The sequence below is a fragment of the Phyllostomus hastatus genome, unplaced genomic scaffold (assembly GCF_019186645.2).
Source record: "Phyllostomus hastatus isolate PE091 unplaced genomic scaffold, TTU_PhHast_1.1 phas_contig_1162, whole genome shotgun sequence".
NCBI lineage: Eukaryota > Metazoa > Chordata > Mammalia > Chiroptera > Phyllostomidae > Phyllostomus > Phyllostomus hastatus.
This window is the reverse complement of record NW_025333537.1, coordinates 8626774-8645509: the sequence shown is the minus strand read 5'-3', so window position 1 is coordinate 8645509 and position 18736 is coordinate 8626774. Positions and strand designations below refer to the sequence as shown.

General features: G+C 59.9%; 1 protein-coding gene across 7 annotated transcripts in view; it reads right to left on the bottom strand.

The window, feature by feature from the left end:
• The window catches only part of HECTD4 (HECT domain E3 ubiquitin protein ligase 4), a 157120-nt gene that overhangs the window by 7109 nt on the left and 131275 nt on the right, over positions 1-18736 (bottom strand). For 3 of the 7 annotated variants that reach the window (XM_045844468.1, XM_045844486.1, XM_045844492.1), the window contains exons 56-70: positions 17807-17988; positions 16484-16689; positions 16058-16188; positions 15576-15781; positions 13899-14078; positions 10415-11721; positions 8858-9065; positions 6192-6415; positions 5951-6102; positions 4567-4673; positions 3732-3894; positions 3330-3520; positions 2462-2608; positions 1478-1597; positions 709-864 (exon numbers count right to left, since the gene is read on the bottom strand). In XM_045844468.1, coding sequence (XP_045700424.1) covers positions 709-864; positions 1478-1597; positions 2462-2608; positions 3330-3520; positions 3732-3894; positions 4567-4673; positions 5951-6102; positions 6192-6415; positions 8858-9065; positions 10415-11721; positions 13899-14078; positions 15576-15781; positions 16058-16188; positions 16484-16689; positions 17807-17988 — 3680 coding nt within the window. The remainder of the gene's footprint in view (positions 1-708; positions 865-1477; positions 1598-2461; positions 2609-3329; positions 3521-3731; positions 3895-4566; positions 4674-5950; positions 6103-6191; positions 6416-8857; positions 9066-10414; positions 11722-13898; positions 14079-15575; positions 15782-16057; positions 16189-16483; positions 16690-17806; positions 17989-18736) is intronic. The other 4 variants (XM_045844502.1, XM_045844521.1, XM_045844478.1 and 1 more) reach the window with 3 other exon arrangements.

The window sequence follows — 18736 nt, the reverse complement described above, 5'->3', positions numbered from 1 at the left end:
GCACAGTTTACCTATCTGTGAACAAGTTCTGGCGCTTGGGGGAATGCAGCATGTTGTGGGGGGCCTGGTGCATTCGGGGAGCCCTGCTTTTGGGGAACCCGGGGGTGTCTCCTCAGGACCCCTCAGTGCCGGCTGGGACGCCGCTGCCGGGCCAGTGCCCCCAGGGCCAGAGCGGGCCTGGGGCTGGGGCTGCTGCAACAGCCCCCCCCCCCCACCTGCTACAGTGCGCCCGGGTGAGAACCGGTCTCCTCCCCCACCCGGAGCGGGGGTGAGCTCCTGCGTGTCTGGGGGGACCACAGTGACTGGGAGAGAGGGCCACGCGAGCACGTTTTCTGAGCTGCTCGCGCTCATCCTGACGGCGTGAAATGACAGAGGCCCCATTTCCGTTAAGGGGTCCTGCCGCCGGTCTCTCACGGGACACTTACGAGCTTTTAGTCCAAGCATCCCCCAGCCAGGGGGCCCCCCAGGGAGAGCCAGTCCGCACGGAAGCTCCTTCCCGCACCCACCCTGTCCCCGACCACAGGCGTGGTCCCCAAGCCTGGATGGCACTGGGCTGAAGTCCCAGACCAACGGCAGACACAGTTCGCACCGGGGGCAGGTGGCTCTGACTCTTGCGGGCAGTTTAGGCAAAAACCGCCTCAGGATTTTACTCGACACAGCCCCCGCCCTGGATGGGCTGGAGGAGGGCCTGCCGGGGCGGCCACCTACTGGTGCCGTGCACCTCCTCCCCGGTGAAGCGGATGTTGAAGGCGTAGGTGGGGTCCCCGCCACTGGCCAGCTTGACGCACAGCTGAGAGGAGGGCACCGAGGCGAGCTGCCGGGCAGCTTGGCAGAAGTAGGAGTTCTCGGATGCTCTGATCTCCCCTGGAAAGAGAGACGGGGACGGAGAAAGGCTGCCCGCGCCCGCCCAGGGCCGGCTCGGGTCCTCCCCCACAGGCAGCGCCCTGCCCGGCCCCTGCTTTCCCCCGACCTCCCCCGTCCCTGGTGCGGCCACCGTGCCCGCCCTCTGCTCCGCACACGTCTTCAGGTCTCTCCTGCCTTGGCCGCGGGGTGCCCTCACGGGAGAGCCTTCCGGGTTCTCCAGGCGTCGGCCCCTCCCCTCCTTGCCCTCCTTGCCCTTGTCTCCGGGGGAGCTCGCCCCCCCACCCCGCCCTGATTTTAGCAGGTCTGTGGCCAACCACAACGAAGCCTGCGTTTGCCTCCGCCCCTGCAGTGAGGGGTGGCCACCAGACAGATGGACAAGACGGAGTCTCCACTGAGGCGTAAAGGGAAGGCTCCCCTGCCCCCTGCCGCCCGGAGTGCAGAGCTCACGGGGGACTCCGAAGCCAGCAGCCACCACCACGGGGACTCGAGCACACGGGCCGCGAGGGCACAACGACAGAGCAGCCGGGCGAGGGGGGGCTGTCGTGGGAGCCCGCGCCCTCCTTCCGGAGGCGTCCTCCACGTGCCCCTCTGGCCCGGGTAGCGGGGCTCTCACCTCCCACAATCTCCAGGGGGTCCAGGGTGATCTCAGGCGCCGCGTGGTCGGCGGTCCTCTGCACCGTGGCGTTCAGCACCCGGTTCATGACGGTCACCTTCGTGTCATAGAAGATCAGGCCTGGGGGAGGGACATGGGAGAGAGGCTGGGGTGGGGCCGCTTCCCTTCTTTTCCCGTCACCCCGGGGCCCGGCCGAGGCCATGCTGTCCCCACTGTGTCTGTGCAGTCTCCCCTGGGCCCCCCTCAGGTCCCTGGGTGGGGGCTCGCACACCATGCTGGGGCGGGGGGTGGGGGGGCGCATCAGTGGTCGGGACTTCTGGAGGATGCTCTGTTCGGGTCTGCCCAAGTGTCCACACACAGACTCTTGGACTCCGTCACCCCCAGCTGGCAGAAACCCGAACCCAAACACACAGCGAACAAGGGGGTTGGCCGTGGCATCTCCCGAAAGAGCAAACAACAAAAACCACCCACATGCCCCCCAACAGAGAGAACGCAGCGACCGACTGCGGCACTGGCACGGCGGGGAGCGAGGCAGGCTGGCCCCGTGCGCGCCCCTGCACGTCTCCAAGGCAGGCGGTCCAACAGAAAACGGAGTGCAGGATGAGTGTGCAACACCCACTCCGATGAAAAGTCCAAGAAAGTGTGTGTGTGTGTGTGCGCGTCCCTGTGTGTGTGAACAGAAACGTCTGGAAGGACTGACGGTCACCTGTTCGTGGCCCCTCTGGGAGGCAGCAACCTGGGGGCAGAGGGTAAGCCAGAGCTTTAACTGTGTGTCTTTCCGACCAGGCTGAGGCACGTTTGGGAGGTCTCCTCCCCTCAGAGCGCACTCGTGTTTCAGAGCGCAGTGGAGCTGCCCTTGGGTGGGCCGGCCAGTCCAGGGCAGACCGGCATGGCGAGTGTAAGGCCGGGTGCGGGGTGTCCTCAGGGGCAGCGGCCTGCGGGCGGGCTGGCCCTGCCTGTGGGACGGCCTGGGTCGGCACTGACCTTTGGCCTCCTTCAGCAGGGCCGCGATGCTGTGCGTGAGCGTGGGCGTCTGGCGCAGCTCCACCAGGGGCAGGAAGAAGGTCTCCAGCGTGGTGTTCAGGGACTGCAGCAGGGCGAAGCGCAGGCGCAGGCTCTCCACGGGCACGTCTGTGGGGCACGGGGCGGTCAGGCCGGGGGCTCTCCCTCCGTGAGCAGACTCAGGTGGTCCCCGCCCCTGGGGAGGACCGCCAGCAGTGGGGTGTTTCTGTCTCCAGTGGGCCCAGGAGGGTCCGCGGTGGATTTTGTCTCCCGAGGTGCCTGAGACAAAGGGCGAGGCCCAGGCGGGCCAGCGGGCGGCCCTGCTCTTAAGGACTCCAAGGTCCCCTGCCCACCTCCGGGCCATGCTGGCACTGTGCACTATGTTATTTTTAAATTTTTACTTTTGAAATAATTACCAAGGCACAGGAAGTCGCAACAACAGTGTGCAGCCCTGTGTGCCCTTCCTGCAACGCGGCTCTGGAGTGGGAAGCTGGGAACCAGGCACACCGCCCTGCACCTGCCCGTCCTCACACCTGTCTCCTCCCCCCCGCGCGAGGCCGGCGCCGGGACAACTCCTTGCCCACAGTCCCCCCACGGCGTCCAGGAGAGAGCAAGGGCTCCGGACCCGCGGCTGAGCACGGGGGCTCAGGCGAAGCAGCAGCCTGAGTGCACGTGGAGCCAACTGCCAACCTGTCGTGACGGGTCATTGCCCAGGGGCGGGCTCCCGGAGGAGGACTTTTCTCCGTGCGGTATCTGTGTGTACATTCCGGGTGCCATGGGGGTGGGCGAGTGCCCAGACAAGGCGGCACCCCGGGCTATCCCAGAAAAGCATCCCCCCAGGGCCACGTACTCAAGAGACAGGCCACTCTGGGGTCGGTGGTGTCCGCGGGGTCCAGATACACCTCGTGGGGGTGGAGCCGCGCAGGCGTGATGGCCAGGTGGCGGCACAGCCGGTTGATGTACTGCACGAGCGCCACGTCCATCTCCAGCGTCCACTTCCGCGAGGCCTTGTGCGCGTGGCGGACGTCGATGCAGGCGCACCTGCGGGCAGAAGGGCGAGGTGGGCAGAGGCCGCAGAGTCCCCCAGGGCCACGTCCAGCTCCCGGAGGCCCTTTGTCAGATAGCCCTGCCCCTGGGCATCACAAACAGGGCGGCGAGAACGGCTCCCCAGGACGGGGTTTCTTGCAATGCACCCCTCGTTGCCATCAGTTTTCACAGGAGGCACCACAGGGGCCGAGGAGCCGCCTCTCACCTTTCGAAGTGTAGGTCGTAACCGCAGGACAGGATCGCCCTCCAGACGCTCCGGATGTCTTGCTTGGCTCGGTCCACCACGAACTTGTGGAACCCCTCCAGGGTCAGGTACTTCTCCTCGGGGACTGACGGAGGTGTCCACAGTGTTAGGGACTTGGTGGGAACTGCGCACAGTGGGGCCGCGCCACACACTCCAGTCGCTTCCTCTCTTTTAGGGCCCAACCCACCCGACCCCCGTCTCCCACCGCCCCCAGGTCAGGGAGCGGCCCTCTCCGCCCACTGCCCAGGCACCCGCATCGCCCAGTCTGGTCGGCATCTCTGAGCTGCAGCCTCACGCCATCTGTCTAGTCACCAAGCGGTGCCGTGCTCTCCCCACAGCCCTGTCTTTGTCTAATCTCAGAGACATTCTCGACTTGTCCTGTGACCAGGAGAGTGGCACTCTCCAACTCTGCCCGGGCTTTAGGGGACCGGAGTTCTAATGCTCCAGGCAAGAACCCGCTGGAAGAGAGTGCGTAGGCAGACGTCCAGCTCTTTGCCTTCAGTCACCACCATCTGGTTTTCGCCTCGGGTATACACTATTTCTGGGGCGGCCACTGTGACCTCTGTACGTTCACGACCATCGAAGCAGCACCCTGGGGCGGCGACCAGCACTGGCCAGGCCTGTGGCCCCAGTGTCTACAGCAATGCTGCCCCTGCCCACACTGAAGCCCAAGGGCGCCCAGCGAAAGCCCCAGGGGCTGGTCAGGCACAAGCAAAGAGGCTGGTGCGCAGGCGGACCCCTGTCCCCAGGGCGGCAGCCGCCCCACGCCGGCGTGAGCCCCACACGGCTCCCTCACCTTCTTGTTTTTTGGTGGGCGACTTTTCTGGGTCCTTCTCGTCGGGCTTGCTCTTTTCCGGGGACTTGGGCTTCACAGTCGGCTTCTTCTCGCTCAGGGCAGTCCTGCTGCAGACACAGCACTGGGCTGGGCACTCCTGCGGCCGCCCCCCTCCCCCCTCCCGACAGAGGGGGCAGGGAGCCTCACTCGTGCGTGAGTTTGCCCAGGGATCGGATGGGGCTGGGGTCGAGGCCAGCTGTGTTCGGGCCCAGCAAAGTTTACTGAGCGTAAATGGTCAAGACGAACGATGCTGTCCGGTGTGAGAGGCACCTAAGAAGCACTTCCCAAACATTCCTCCTCGTCCCTGCAGAGCCGCGCCGTCCGAGAAGCAGCCACTAGGCAGGTGTGGCTACTTGAGTTTAATTATTAAAATAAAATGACAAATTCGGCTCCCTAGCTGCACTCACCACGTCTCAGGGGCTCGTGGGCGGCCAGTGGCTACTGTGTCGAATAGCACAGGTTGAGAAACAGCCCAGATTTCCACCACGCAGACAGTTCTACCAGGTAGTACTGATTTAAACACACCCTTTATATGTAATTAATGAAAAGACCCCTTATTTTTCTGGTTATTTAAACAATTCCTCGAGACTCCTGCTAAGTAACACTTTGCTATCAGAGTTTCAACTATGAGGACTTGAGAGTCATAAGCCTGTCTCTAAAGAAAACCCTATTAAAACATGCACACATGTGCACACGGACTGGTGTGTAGCTATTAAAAAAAGGAACAAGGAAGTTCTTTTAGTGCAAGACGAGTAGGAAAGGCAGGCAGGCAGCCAGGAGCCAGCGGCGGGCGCAGCTCCCAGCTCTGGGTGTGTGACAGAGTCTGCAAGGCCGTGTGAGTGACCGGGGCCATCCCAGGGAGCGGACTGGGGGCTTGAGGATGGACAGAGAGAAGAGTGGCTTTTCACTGCTTATACTCTTGAACTTCGGACCATTTTAGCCCTTTAAAGTTTAAGAAGGAAGACACATACACATGAATACAATGCTATGTACTTGAATGTTAAAAGTAGTTGCTATGCATTGGGTAGTTCAACTTTTTCACTATGCGCGTACTCATTTTACAGTCTTTCTGTAATCACTACGCATTGTTTGTGTGGCTAACGGAGGTTAGAATTTTGAGCAGGCCTGTACATCTTAGACGCTTTATCAATGCAGGCTGGCCTGCTATCCAGCCTGTGGGTCCGGCTGTTCCTGCCCTTGTGAATGCAATGAAAGGCTCTCTACCAGCCGACCCGAGCAGCACAGAAGAGCCAGGACGCCCAGCCTCCCGGGAGCCTGCTGGGGTGTGGCCCCCGCGTGCCCCGGCCCCAGCCCGGCCCACCTTCCGAGCCCCGCAGACGCTCACCTGACGCTGTTGAGCACAGCCTTCTCCTTGGCAGGCGGCTTGGTGATGGGCCGCTTCGTGCTCACCACCTTCACGGGGTGCTGCTCCTTGCCGGCCTTGCTGTACTTGCCCTTGTCGAACTTGGGCTTTGGCACGCCGTACTTCCTCAGGATCTGTGGGGCACCAGAGGGGCAGGGTCCTCAGGCTCCCCCCCGAGACATGCCTGAGGCTCAGATCAGGGACAACAGGGAGGGACAGCTACCTGGGTGAGCTGGTCCTCTAGAACCTTCTTTGGAGGCCGGACATTGGTGAAGAAGAGGTGGAGGAGATTGCCTGGCGTCTGGGAGTTGATCTGCTCTTTGCTAAGATAGATGTCAGACACTTTGATGGGCTTTGCTGGCGTCAGGCTCAGCATCTGCTCTGAGTGGGCACAGCTCTTAAATATCTCCGTCAGCACCTCTCTGGCCCCGGGCACCAGCTTCTCGCCTGTCAGAATGAGGGGGGGCAAAACCACCTGCCATGAACCTGCTGTGTCAGGGTAAGCCCCGCGGCAGTCTATTCTGCATGAACAATTTCCTTCTAGAAGTGGGCAGCAGACATTCAGCGGTGACAGGGAGCTGTCCACCAAAGCCTCACTTCCCCTTGGTGGGCACACGCCTCAGCCACACGTCCAGGCTTCTCTGCTGTCAGGTGTGGCTCTGTGACACGGGACGTTAGCCACTCTGGAGCTGGGTGGCTTCCACTGTGCTCGTCCCCCCCCCCCCGGCTGCAGGGCAGTGACGAGCCCCCTGGTCCGACAGAGCTCACCCTGGACTCTTACACGTGCAAGATGGAAACTTCCACGGGGTTGGAGCCACTGAACTCTCGGGGCTGTTTATCACGGCAGTGTAACCTGCCGTGCCCGCGACAGCGTGTTTGTGTGTGAGAGAGAACCCCACAGGGTCAGGGGGATGCGGAGCCTGCAAGTGTTTTTAGTGAATGTACAAGTTGTCAAAAACAGTTAGTTATTGCTTACTAGAGAACAGGCTTCAAAAGTCATACAGTGAGTAGGTGGAAAAAGAAAGTTTTCTGATACAAGAAAATTGTCTGGGAGCACAGAAAAAAATACTTATTTTTTCCTCCCAAACAGGTGCTCCCGAAGGTGCTCTCCCCGTTCCTGCAGGGCCCGTCTGCATGCCTCCCACGGCCAAGGGCCCCCCAGACTGAAGAGCTGACTGCCTTCTCCTCCCTGCCCCGCCCCTCCTCTCCCTGGTGGGGGGCGGTGAGCACACACAGAGCCTTGCCGGGTCAAGCCCAGCCAGCAGGGGGCGGGTATAAGGGAGCGGTGGCCGAGCCCTAAGAGCTGACTGACTTAGCGAAACCACAAGTGAAAGAATATCGAGCAAAACATGCGTGGCAGCAATGTGGCAAATACGTTGTCAGAGACCGAGTACCTCATGTGGAAGGTTTGCCTCTAACAGGATCAGGAACGAGAACTAAATTCTGACCCCAAATACGACAAGACTGGGAAAGCAGTAATTGTGGCAGAAAAAGGCCTCTGGTCCCCACGGATCTGACGCTTCCCATGTGGGCAGCTGTGGGGGCGAAACCTACTCGGACACGGGAACAGGGCCCAGAGCCTCACAGGGCCCGGACAGCGAGCTGGCCCCGCAGGCCCTTCAGTGCACAGTTCCCCCAAAACTCAGTGATCCAGGTACACATTTCAATGCAGTATTTTAAAAAATTAACATCCCAAAAACCCATGATAAGCACAGTATTAACAGTACTTTGCTGAGTCGTGTTAAGGTCTGATGCAAAAGGAAAAATCAGTAATAGCGACCTGTCAATATTTAAAACGTTAACGTTTTGTTCATCATGCTTTAATTTTAACTTTTATAAATATTTCATTAAAACATTGTTTATCTAGATTAATTTTTTGGAGCCCCACTAAATTTCGTGCCCAAAGCCTCACCTCACCCTCGTGCTAGTGCTGAGGGAGCATTTCAGAACTTCATGATGGGGAGTGAACAGCTGAAACAGCAACAGCACAGCCTGGACCCACCACTGCGTTGTTGTGCACGAAAACCAACACGCAACAGCCCCACTGTGAAACCCCCAGTGACAGTGAGGACTGAGAAGACAGAGCATGGGTTAAAGCCCGAGAGGCCAGTGTGCAACGCGGTGAGCACACACAGGACTGCAGCCGCGGCACGGAGGGGGAACGGCGGCCGCCACTCAGACTGGCGCTTGGGGCCCCGCCGGCGGCAGGCGGCCTTCTGTGGGCTCAGCTCTGCGGGGCCGGGGCGAGCCCTCGGTGTCCCAACAGGAGGAGCGGGCAAGCCAGCCAGGGCCCCCCCCGCCGACAGAGCCTCCAGGACGACAAAGTGGGGCCGTGGGAAGAGGAGCGGGAACTGTTCCTCCTCCAGTGACTGGTTTTAAAGGGCGAAGCACTCACTGCCCTCGAGCACACGACCAAATAATCACCAGCTACGTCCTTGGTACGTGCCAGCTCCACAGGGCGCAACAAAACAAATGTACCTGAACTCGAACCAGGGGCGGCCTGCCTAGAGAGAGAGAAATATGACTGGAATGCAAGCCCACATTCATGTCTGAGGCCAGCCGTGGCACAGCCCTTCCTGGTGGTCCTGTGGCTGGCTGGCACACAGCGGCCCACGCAGGGCTGCCTGCCCAGCCCTCTGTCCACGTCGTATGAAGAGGCGCACAGTGAGTCTCCTGTTAGCCAAGTGACAAACCTCATGTCCCGGCTTCCCGACACCCCAGAACCAGTTCTTCCGTCTGCAAATCCAGGGGTGCCCCCAGAGTTCACGTGTAAGATGTTAAAAATACAGAAAATTGGGAACGGAGAAGGGAATAATTTTCATTCCACTTTTCCTATAAATTTGAAATTGCTAAAAAAAAGTCTATTAGTGAAACAGGTCCAGAACGCACCTTTAATCGACTTATCGTTGAAGTAGTCTTCCAGCCCTGGGCTGCCCTGAGTGTCGAACAGACTCTGGTTCACGACCGACACAGTGAGGATCTCCTCCGTGGACATCTCCATCAGCTCGTCCTCCCCGTCCAGGCTGGACAAGCCGATCAGGTCGTTGTTGTTAAACAAGCTCGCTCGGATCTTCTCGACCTTGGCCCGGGACCGTATCTGTGCGGACAAAGCGCAGGGTCAGGCTGGGGCAGAGAGCCACCCTCCTTCGACTGACCGCTGCCTCCTCCTGCCCCTGCTGGAGCCCTCTCCTCCTTCTCCTCCTCGACAACGTACCGGCCCACGTGGGGCAAGTGGCCCTTCAGGGAGACAATCCAACTGGAAATCTGTTGCTAAGCCCCAGCCAGGCCTGCGGCTTCGCCCCGAAGCCCAAGGGACAGAGCCCTTGCCAGGCTCAGAGCCGGCACCCAGGAAGAGGGCCACTGGGTTCCAGAGGCGACTCTGGGAGGAGACGAGCTCGGGGCCCGAGCCCCTCCCACAGCCAGCTAGGCCGTGCGAACACGGCGCCCAGCAAGGAGGGAGGACAGTCTCCTCGGAGCCCGGCTCTCAGCACACAGCGGAGCAGGGGGTCACAGGACACGGGATTCCCAGGCAAGGGGGCCCGAGACACAGACAGGATCCTGAAGTGGAAATGTGACCCGGCCACACGCATAAGACCCGAAACTCAGAGTCACCGGGGACACCGGCAGGACCTCTCTCCCGCTGCTCAGTGCGGGTCCCGCCTGTGGTGGCAACGTTTTTTCCTTTTTTCTTTTTAAAGATTTTATTTATTTCCCTGGCTGGCGTAGCTCAGTGGATTGAGCGCAGGCTGCGAACCAAAGTGTCACAGGTTCGATTCCCAGTCAGGGCACATGCCTGGGTTGCAGGCCATGACCCCCAGCAACCACACATTGATGTTTCTCTCTCTTTCTCCCTCCCTTCCCCCTCTAAAAATAAACAAATAAAATCTTAAAAGATTTTATTTATTTACTTATTTTTAGAGAGAGAGGAAGGGAAGGAGAAAGAGGGAGAGAAACACCGATCAGTTATGCCCTGACTGGGACCGGACCTGCAACCCAGGCATGTGGCCTGGCTGGGAATCAAATCAGTGACCTTTCACTTTGTGGGACAAGGCCCCACTGCTGAGCCGTGCCGGTCAGGGAACGTGATGACCAAGTGCACAAGCCCCTCAGAAAGAGCCCTGTGGGGCCTGGGTTGGAATGCACTTGGCAGAGCCCATCCACCAGCAGAGGTCAGCCGCCAGGCCCCTCGGCCTCCTCCCACTCAGCACTGCACTGCACGTGGTTCCCGACAGCAGAATTGACAGCACTCTCGCAGCTGGGACCCCAAACGTAGACGATCAGCATGACGAATCATTGCTGTTCCCAGCAGCTGCCCCAGGGAGCCCCTCAGTGCCCTAGCGTCACCTGCTAGGCGACACCCAGGAAGGGCAGTGGAAGGCCCAGAGAGCCACGAGGGCGTCAGAGCGCCCGTGACTGGAGTGGCTGCCGAGGCCTGAGAGCTGTTACCTCCACGACCGCGAAGCCCTTGATGGGGCGCGCTGCGAGGGGCTGGGTGTCCAGGGTCGTGGCTGTGTACACGGAGCCCATGTCCAGTACCGAGGCCGTCTCTACGTTGTCCAGCGGCTCCCCCAGGCTGCCCAGGCTGCCCAGGCTGCCGGTGCTGCACAGGGAGATGTCCAGGCTCTCCTGGCTGGACACCACGTGGGGCTCCAGCAAGCCCGGAGGGATGGGCAGCTCGAGGCCTGCGGGCAGCAGATCCACGGACAGGTCGCTGACTGTCTGCGAGACGCCCTGGGAGCTGCAGATGGAGGCCTGGCTGGTGGAGGCGGATGCGCTGATGCTCATGGCTGGGGTCAGGCTGCTGGACGTGCTGACCTCCAGGCTGTCTGTGCTGGGGAAGCCCAGGGCCTTCTCAGGCTCGGCCTTCCCATCACTGCCCTCGGCCTTGTCTTTTGGCTTCTTGGGGTCCTCGTCCTGCAGAGGGATGTAGATCTCGTCTTTGAAGACCCCGCCGTGGGCATTGCAGGCCTTGCGGATGGCACTTCTGACGATGCCCTCGTCCAGGTGGGTGGGGATCCCTGAGATCACCAGTAAGCGGCTGTGGGCGGTGGGGCCGACCAGGGCCTGGCAGGCGTCGGCGATGGCGTCGCTCGTCACGCCCAGGCCCTGCGGGTCCTTCCTGGTGAGGTGCCGGAGGATGAGGAGCAAGGTGAGCGCGCGGTGGAACCACAGCATGTCCTCGGGCTTGCCGCCCCCGATGCTGAGCACGGCGGGGTCGGGGTCCACGGAGCGGGAGGACTGCCGCTTCCCGGAGGAGGAGGCCTTTTCCCGCTTCATCTTGACTTTCTTCCTCTTGGACAGGAGGCTGGGGCTCTGCGGGGTCTGTCCCGGGGAGGACGATGAGGAGGAGGACGAGTCACTGAGGTTCGGGGCGGTCGTCGAGGTCACCCCGCTGGCCGAGACACTCATGTTTGTGGGCAGGGTCACTTCGGCCACCGCCAGGCAACCTTCCATGAGCGCGTGGAAGTACGTGGAGAACCTGCCCTGGTCGGCGGCCGCCGCTGCCCCCGCGCCCCCACAGGTGCTGCCCGAGACCCAGCTCTGGGTCTCCTCGTCGTACAGCTTGTGGAGCTCCGACTGCAGGGCCATCAGCATGGCCAGACAGGGGTTCAGCTGGAGGGCGATGGACGAGGACAGGCCGGCGGGGTGCTTCCTCTGCTCCAGGGCGTGCACTGTGCGCAGCAGCTCCGCCAGGAGGTGGAAGACGAGCTCCTTCACGCAGGCCGCCATGTCTGTGGTCCACAGGAAGTTTCCTGAAGCGAACACAAAGCAATCGTCAGGTACAGGGCCCTCAGTACGGGCCAGGCACTGTTCTGAGCACTTTAATGGGCTCAGCCCTCACAGCAACCCTGTCAGACAAGTGGTGCAGTATCCCCCCATCTCACAGGTGGGGAAACAGAGGCTCAGAGAGCTGAAGGACCTGCCCACGGTCACAGCCCCTGAAGGGAGAGCCGGGCAGGCTGGCTCCAGAGCCTGTGGCTGTCGTAACCCCTGGGGCGCACAGTGCCCGGGGCTGGCTTCTGTGGCTGAGGCGGAAAATCACGGTTTTCTTTCTCATCAGGTTATCTGAGTCAGTTGGTGTCAAGTCCCCAGAACTATGTTTTCCAAGCCAGGGGATGCTCACTGCTGGGGACACAAGACCCAATGTCACACACAGCCCAGGGGCACACACACACACACGCTGAAGAGTCACTCCTTTTCACACCCTCTTTTAGCCCCGGTTTCGCCAGTGAGGAGGCCTCACTGGAAGCTGTATATTCTCAACAGCGAGTGGGTCACAGACCCCAAGTCCTGGAGGGGCAATGGCATTTAGCCAGAATTTCATAACAGTAACTATTTGTCTTTTTATTTTTATAGTTATCGGCTCATTATATATGGTAATGGACACTAATTTTTCATTTAAAGTAACAACATAATGTTTTCTTTAAAAAATAAATTTAAGTTAAAAAAGGGGAAAGGAGGAAACTGTCATAACAACAGTCAAATGCCGAGAGGCACAGTCTGTGGACATGGCAGGGATCACGGAGGTGGCGGGACAGTGACCGAAGTCTGGGAAATAGTGTCTAGAATGACACGGACCACGCACGTGTACCGAGGTCCCCTTCACGCCGGAGGCGAATCTCACATTCACAGAGTCACGTGGCAGGCAGCGGTTCCCCACGGCGGGGTCTGGGTGGCCTACCACGAAGCTCCGGTGAGCCCCACCCACAAAGGAGGGGGCGGAGCCGCCTCCTCCGGGGTGCTGCTGTTTGGTCTTTCTAACCGAAAAGAAACTCATGGTTCTCACAGGACTTGGGCGCACACACAGGACGAGGGCCAGTGGGGTACAGGCCGGGCCCTCGGGGCACGTGTTTCCTCCTCCACTGTCCCTCCTCTGCCATCAGACATTCACGCAGCAGGACAGCGTGGGGAGAATTCTCCACCGAAACTGCAAATGGCTGGGCCCTGAGCCGAGACCATGGACGTCTTGTTCTTGCAGAGAACTGTCCCCTGCTCACCTCCCCCGCTCCACGCCAAGTGTGTTCTAGAGTTTAAATTGGGTGTCGACCTTTAAGAACTGGGGGATTCACACCAGTACTGAGATTTCTGGCTTTTCTTTAAACAAGAAGCACTGACACCCGGCAGTCCTGGGGCCGCACTCTGAGGCAGTGCTGAGGGGCAGGGCCTAGGGCTGCCGGGCAGGGCACGGGCCCTCCACCTCCCGGAGGCCCTGCCCACTTTCCTCCTTTATTTCACTAGTTACATCATCTGCCTGACCCCTGAGGGCATGTGAGTTTGCAACTTTTCCCTTCCCTCCAACATGTTATTATTTAAACACACAGAAAAACAGCAGACACAGTAGGTACGTGCACGCCTACTGGTGTCCTCTCCCCCCTCCCTCCGCTCATCCAGGCGCCGTGCTAGTTTACTGCCCAAGGAGTCACAGACATCAGCATGTCTACCCCTAGACACTTAAGATATACCGTTAATTAAAGTTTAATATTGTTCAGAGTATTTGGAGGTAAATTTATATATGGTAAGTTTACTAATCCGCTAGTTTTGCCAAAATGCACCCCTGTTAACCCTTCGGGAGCCGTGGAGTCGTGGTGTCTGACTTGGCCGCGCCCTTCACTCCCACGCCATTCGCCTCACGGCCCCTCTCCCCTCGGACGGCTCGACAACGGCCTGTACTGCTGTTTTAAAGGATGATGAAACTCAGCGTCCTTTCACGGGCAGTTGCCACCTCCCCAAACGACGGAAACCCCTCGCAGATCACGGATGTGGGAGCCGAGGCTGTACTTGACACTCAACTCCCTGAGCCCGCGCCAAACGGCGGAAGCCCGACAGGAGGCCGTCCCTGCCCCGGCTGCCCGGGTCACCCCTGCGCCCCCCGAGGCCCCTCCTGCAGGCCCCGGACAGCGGGCCCCGCCCCGAGGGAGGGCGGCCTCACCCAGCAGCTCCACCACTTGCAGGAGGACGGACGTCGGGATGGTGTCCGGCTCGTCTTCGGGTTTCCCTTCGCCGCCCTCCGACTTCCAGGACAGCAGCTGCTCTGCGAAGGCCATGGCCAGGGGGAACTCCAGGGGCAGAGAATGCAACACCAGCACAGCTCCGGGAGGCGGGGACACTCCTGGAAGAAGGGGCCAGTGGCCAGCTCGTGACTGGCAGCACCTGGTCAAAACCGGCCTGAGGAGAAGCCCTCCCAGGTGTCTGCGGAGCAACAGGGCCGCAGCAGTCGGGGGAGACCCCTCCGAGCGGCCCGCTTGCCCGTGTGGCAACAGGACCAGTGACAGCGAGGGGAGCAGGGAGGGTACACGTTCCCCAGTCGGCCAGGCTCCGACCAGCCTGCCGGCCCAGCATGGAAACAGGGAGCTGGGTTGGAAACAAAGACGCTTCACTGGAACTAATGGCAGTAGAGAACGAATCAGCCCTCGGCGAGGCTGTGGTCCCGCGAGAGCACAGCCCCTCGGCGAGGCTGTGGTCCCGCGAGAGCGCTGCGTTTGTGGCAGGCGTCCAGGGCGAACCACCAGGACCTTGGGCTTTGATTCCCTCCCATTACCCTCTGTCGCTGCTGTGGCCTGGGTCTGGCCCACGCTGCCTCCGGCGCACTGTGCCCGCGCCCCGGGCAGCACCGGCAGGCACACGCCGTGCACCAGGGTCCTGGCCAAGTCGGGAGCGCCCCGCCGACTGGCCTGCACCGTGGGGTGAATGTTCACAGGGGAATGTTCACTCGGGAACGACAGGCTAGAGAGATCCGCTGTGCTTAGTAAAAAGTTGTGAGAGCAGCCAGTGGTGTGGGCCAAACACCATGAAAAACCAGACCCTAATAAAAAGATTATACAGTCGTGTAGCGACGACCAAATCCTTAAGGAACATCCTTCCACTTCGCTCCTATAGATGTGATGGGCTACGGACAGGCCGAGGCCCATTACGTGGGCTGAAAGTTCCAACATATCTTACAGCTGCCTCTGGCAAACACGTGTCTGTCTTTTCTCATCAACACGCCAGGAAAGTGCAGCAGGCCCTGAAACCAGGTTTTCCTTTCCTCTGGGTGCTGCCTGCTCAGGAGCAGTCGCTGGGTGTGGCACGTGCGGAGGCCTCAGAGGCAGCTTCAGGTGTATGGAGCTGGAGCCCTCGGAGAGGTCAACGACGGGTGCCGGGGAGGCGAGGCCAGCCAGACGAGGCCGACGTGGTGCAGGGTCCCGCTCAGAGGGCTGCTCACCGCTTAGCTGGGGGACAGCCCCTCATGGAGGCCCACGCCCCAGGTGCCACATCCTACCCAGGAGGTGTGGGTTTTAATGAGAACGCGAGGAGAGGCAGCTGGCATCATTCCAGCTAAATGGGGAGACTGCTCTGTCCGGTGGCAGGTGCCCCCGCCCACGTGGGGAGGAAAGGGAATCCCCGCGCAGCTGGGCAGCACCGGCCAGGCCCTCCCAGGGGGAGAGGGAGCTCCTTCGTCTCCTGCACCTAGAACACACCGCCCCAAGCAGTGCTGCTCTTTACTGACAGGACGCTGGGACACAGCGAGGCACAAGGTACGAAACCCTTTCCACAGTTAAGGAGAATGAATGAAAGCACAGAGAGACGTCAAGCTGTTCTCATTACCGTGAGCTCACGCAGCACTCACCCAGTTTGATGTGGACCTTGTCTGTGGACAGGATCACAGAAGGGTACTGGTTGGTGGTGGGGGGTGGCGTGAGCCCCGTGTTGGCCGGAGACGCGTCCCGGGGGTAACAGATGGCCTCGATGAGGTTCAGCTGGCCGCTCCGCTTCACTTTGTGGCCGAGCCCGTACACGAGCACCCGCGCCCACGGCGCCTTGTACAGGGAGGAGCTGGGGAGGAGGGACGGAGTGAGGGGAGCCCCCGCGCACACAGGGAGCCTCCGCAGACTTTGTCACGGGGAGGAGGGGAGGGAGAACTCATTCCCCCCACAGTCGAGAAGGCCAGTCTTTATGCAGACTGATTTCTCAGACATGGAAGGACTACGCATTATTTTCAGATAGAGTAAGCAACAAAGAGAAAAAACAATTTGTGTTTTTCTTTGTCAAGTCCCCCAGAATCCATTTTACTTTTCTCCCCCATCACCATCTGGAGAGCCGGCGACTTACTCTTTGCGGAACCCAGACTGACTTTCTTTGCAAGACACCACGACCAAAGCTGCCCCGGGGAAGTTAACATCCATGCTGACTTTGGACTCGGAGATTGGAAACTCTTCAGAGGGGAACTGCTCCGGTGCGGTCTGCAGGGGGACATTGAACAAGAAAAGCGCAGACTAAACACAGGGGGCCTCTTCACCTTTCCAGCTCCGAGGCAAAGGGCCGAGCCAGCCAGGTTCGGGAGGCCCAGAAAGCCGGTCTGAGGAAGGGCAGCGCAGGGGGCACGGCGCAGTCAGAGACAGGAGATCAGTATGGGGGCTGGGGTGGGTGGGTGGGGGCGAGCCTGGGGAAGACAGACTGTCATTTCTCACAAGCACAGAAGACACCCAGGGACAAGTCGGGACCCAGCCCGGGGAGGTGAGAGCTTCAGACTTCTACCTGCAGGAAGGAGCAGATCTGTTTCGTCAGCTCCAGCAGGCTCTCCTCGCCCTGGTGCAGGGTCCGCGTGATGGCCACGCCGAGCCACTCTCGCACGGTCTGGGAGCTGCCCTGGTAGAAGAGGTCGGTGGCCGAGCAGTTCTGGGAGTGCACGCAGTGCTGCAGAGACTGGGCCAGGAGGACGGAGCTGGAGCTGATGGTGCCGTCTGCGGACAGGAAAGGAGCCCAGGTTTACTGGCACCACAGCAGCCAGCGGCTGTGAGACTGTAAGCGACAGTGGACAGACTGTCCAGACACCTGGGACGGGCCAGCTTGGGCTTAGGGTCTAGGCGAGCAGATGACAGACATCACCAACCTGGCCCCGAGTGGGGAGGGTGCGGAGAGGGTTCAGGAAATTGGTGCTTTTTAAATTTCGTTTTCTTTTAAGCAGCAAAACTATTTCCTAAAATTAAACCTGAAGCGGAGCTGCCCCGGGGAATGCTGGGGAGGCGCAGAGTGGCATTTGTAAGGCAAGTGTTAGGTGATTGTGGCAAAGCTGCTTCCACAAACACTCTGGAGCTTCCCAGGTATGTTCCGGAACCTCTAAGTTCTTGGGGTGGGCCCGTGGACCCCAGGCACTGAGATGGTCTAGCGGAGGTGTAGCTCGCAGACTGGCTGCGACTCCACAGCTCTGAGATGCCCTTGAGGCTTAGAGGGCCACCTGCCCCCTCAACCTCTTGCTCTCATGCTAGTGGCTGGAGGTCAAGGGCACAAAGGCCGAAGTGCCCAAGGAAGACAGAACCCCGCAGTCTTGGATTGGGCTAAGCAGATTCGTCACTTAGCATTCTCCAGGGCAGCCAAGCCACAGCGGCAGCCCTCGCCCCATGCGCCAGGGTGAGCAGACACACACGGCTGGCCCGCTGAAGCAGCTCGGGCTGCAATCACAATGAACCGATAGGTCTGCTCTGGAGGACAACAGAACACATTCCCTTCTCTACAGAGTCAGACAGAACGTCTGTGGCTACAGTACAGCGACTAGGCTTCATAAATACTGACTTTTCCTTGATCCACAACTAGTTTGGGAAGCTCGGTGAATGCTTACAAGGCTCATGACTAAAGTGAGGGACACACTTGCATTTTCCAGAGAGAGAGAAGGCACTGCCGAGGCCCCCGTGGCTCTGGACTGCGGTTCCCCGCGCCAGCCGGAAGGTGCTCCGAGACTCCCTGCCCCTTCCGTGAATAGCGAGTACCCGGAGCCCCACCCCAGCCTGCAGCCTGGCTCTCTCGGGGCTACCCCTCCCCGTGCTGACTTCCGTGGTGACAGCAGCAAAAGCCAAGCTTTACCTGGGAGGGGAGGAGCGAGGAGCTGATTGGACAGCAGCTGCAGGTGCTCCAGGGTGATGTCTCGGATGGCAGGGATGTGGAAGAGGCGGGTGAACAAGTGTGGCAGCTTGGGGGCGAAGATATTGAGCAGCGCCATGCGGCAGTACAGCCTGGCCAGCGCAGCCTCACACCGCAGCAGCTCCCTGCAAGGGACACAGCAAGGGGGTCCCTAAGCGTCTACGCCCAGCCCCACGCCGGATTGGGCCGCAGGCCTCCAGAGGGAGGGGGCCACATCTCAGGCTCCTCTTCTGGTCCCAGGTTCTGTCCTTCAAGTTAGTCACTTGTGTTTAGGCAAAAAGGGTACATTTAGTTATGGTTGATTTTCCCAAACTCAAAAATCACGGTCAAAGAAGCGATGAAAATGTATGTCCGCACAAAACCTTGTATGTGTATGTTCACAGCAGTGTTATTCACAGTAGATGAAAAGCGGAAACCACCCAGGCAGCCGTCAGCTAAGTACCGGTGAGCCTGCGCCACGAGACACGGAGCAGCCGTGGAAAGGAATGAAGCCCTGACACATGTTACGACGTGGACGGAGCTCGCGAACACGATGCTGAGTGAGAGGAGCCGGACACAGGGCCCACAGGTTGGTGGTTCTATGTGCAGGGATTGTCCAGAATGAGGCAAACCCACGGACACAGAAAACAGACCGGCGGGTGGCCGAGGGGGCGGGAGAATGGAAACTGACTGCCAGTGGGTGTGCGGTTTCTTCTTTCTTGGGTGGCGACAACGTTCTAAAACCGACTGTGGCGACGGCTGCGGAACTTTGTGAAAATACAAAAACCACTGACTTGTCTACTTTAAATGAGAATGTAAATTATATCTCAATAAAGCTATCATAAAAAGTTCACTATGGGTATTTTTAAGGTGATGAATTTGTGAAGTAATTGG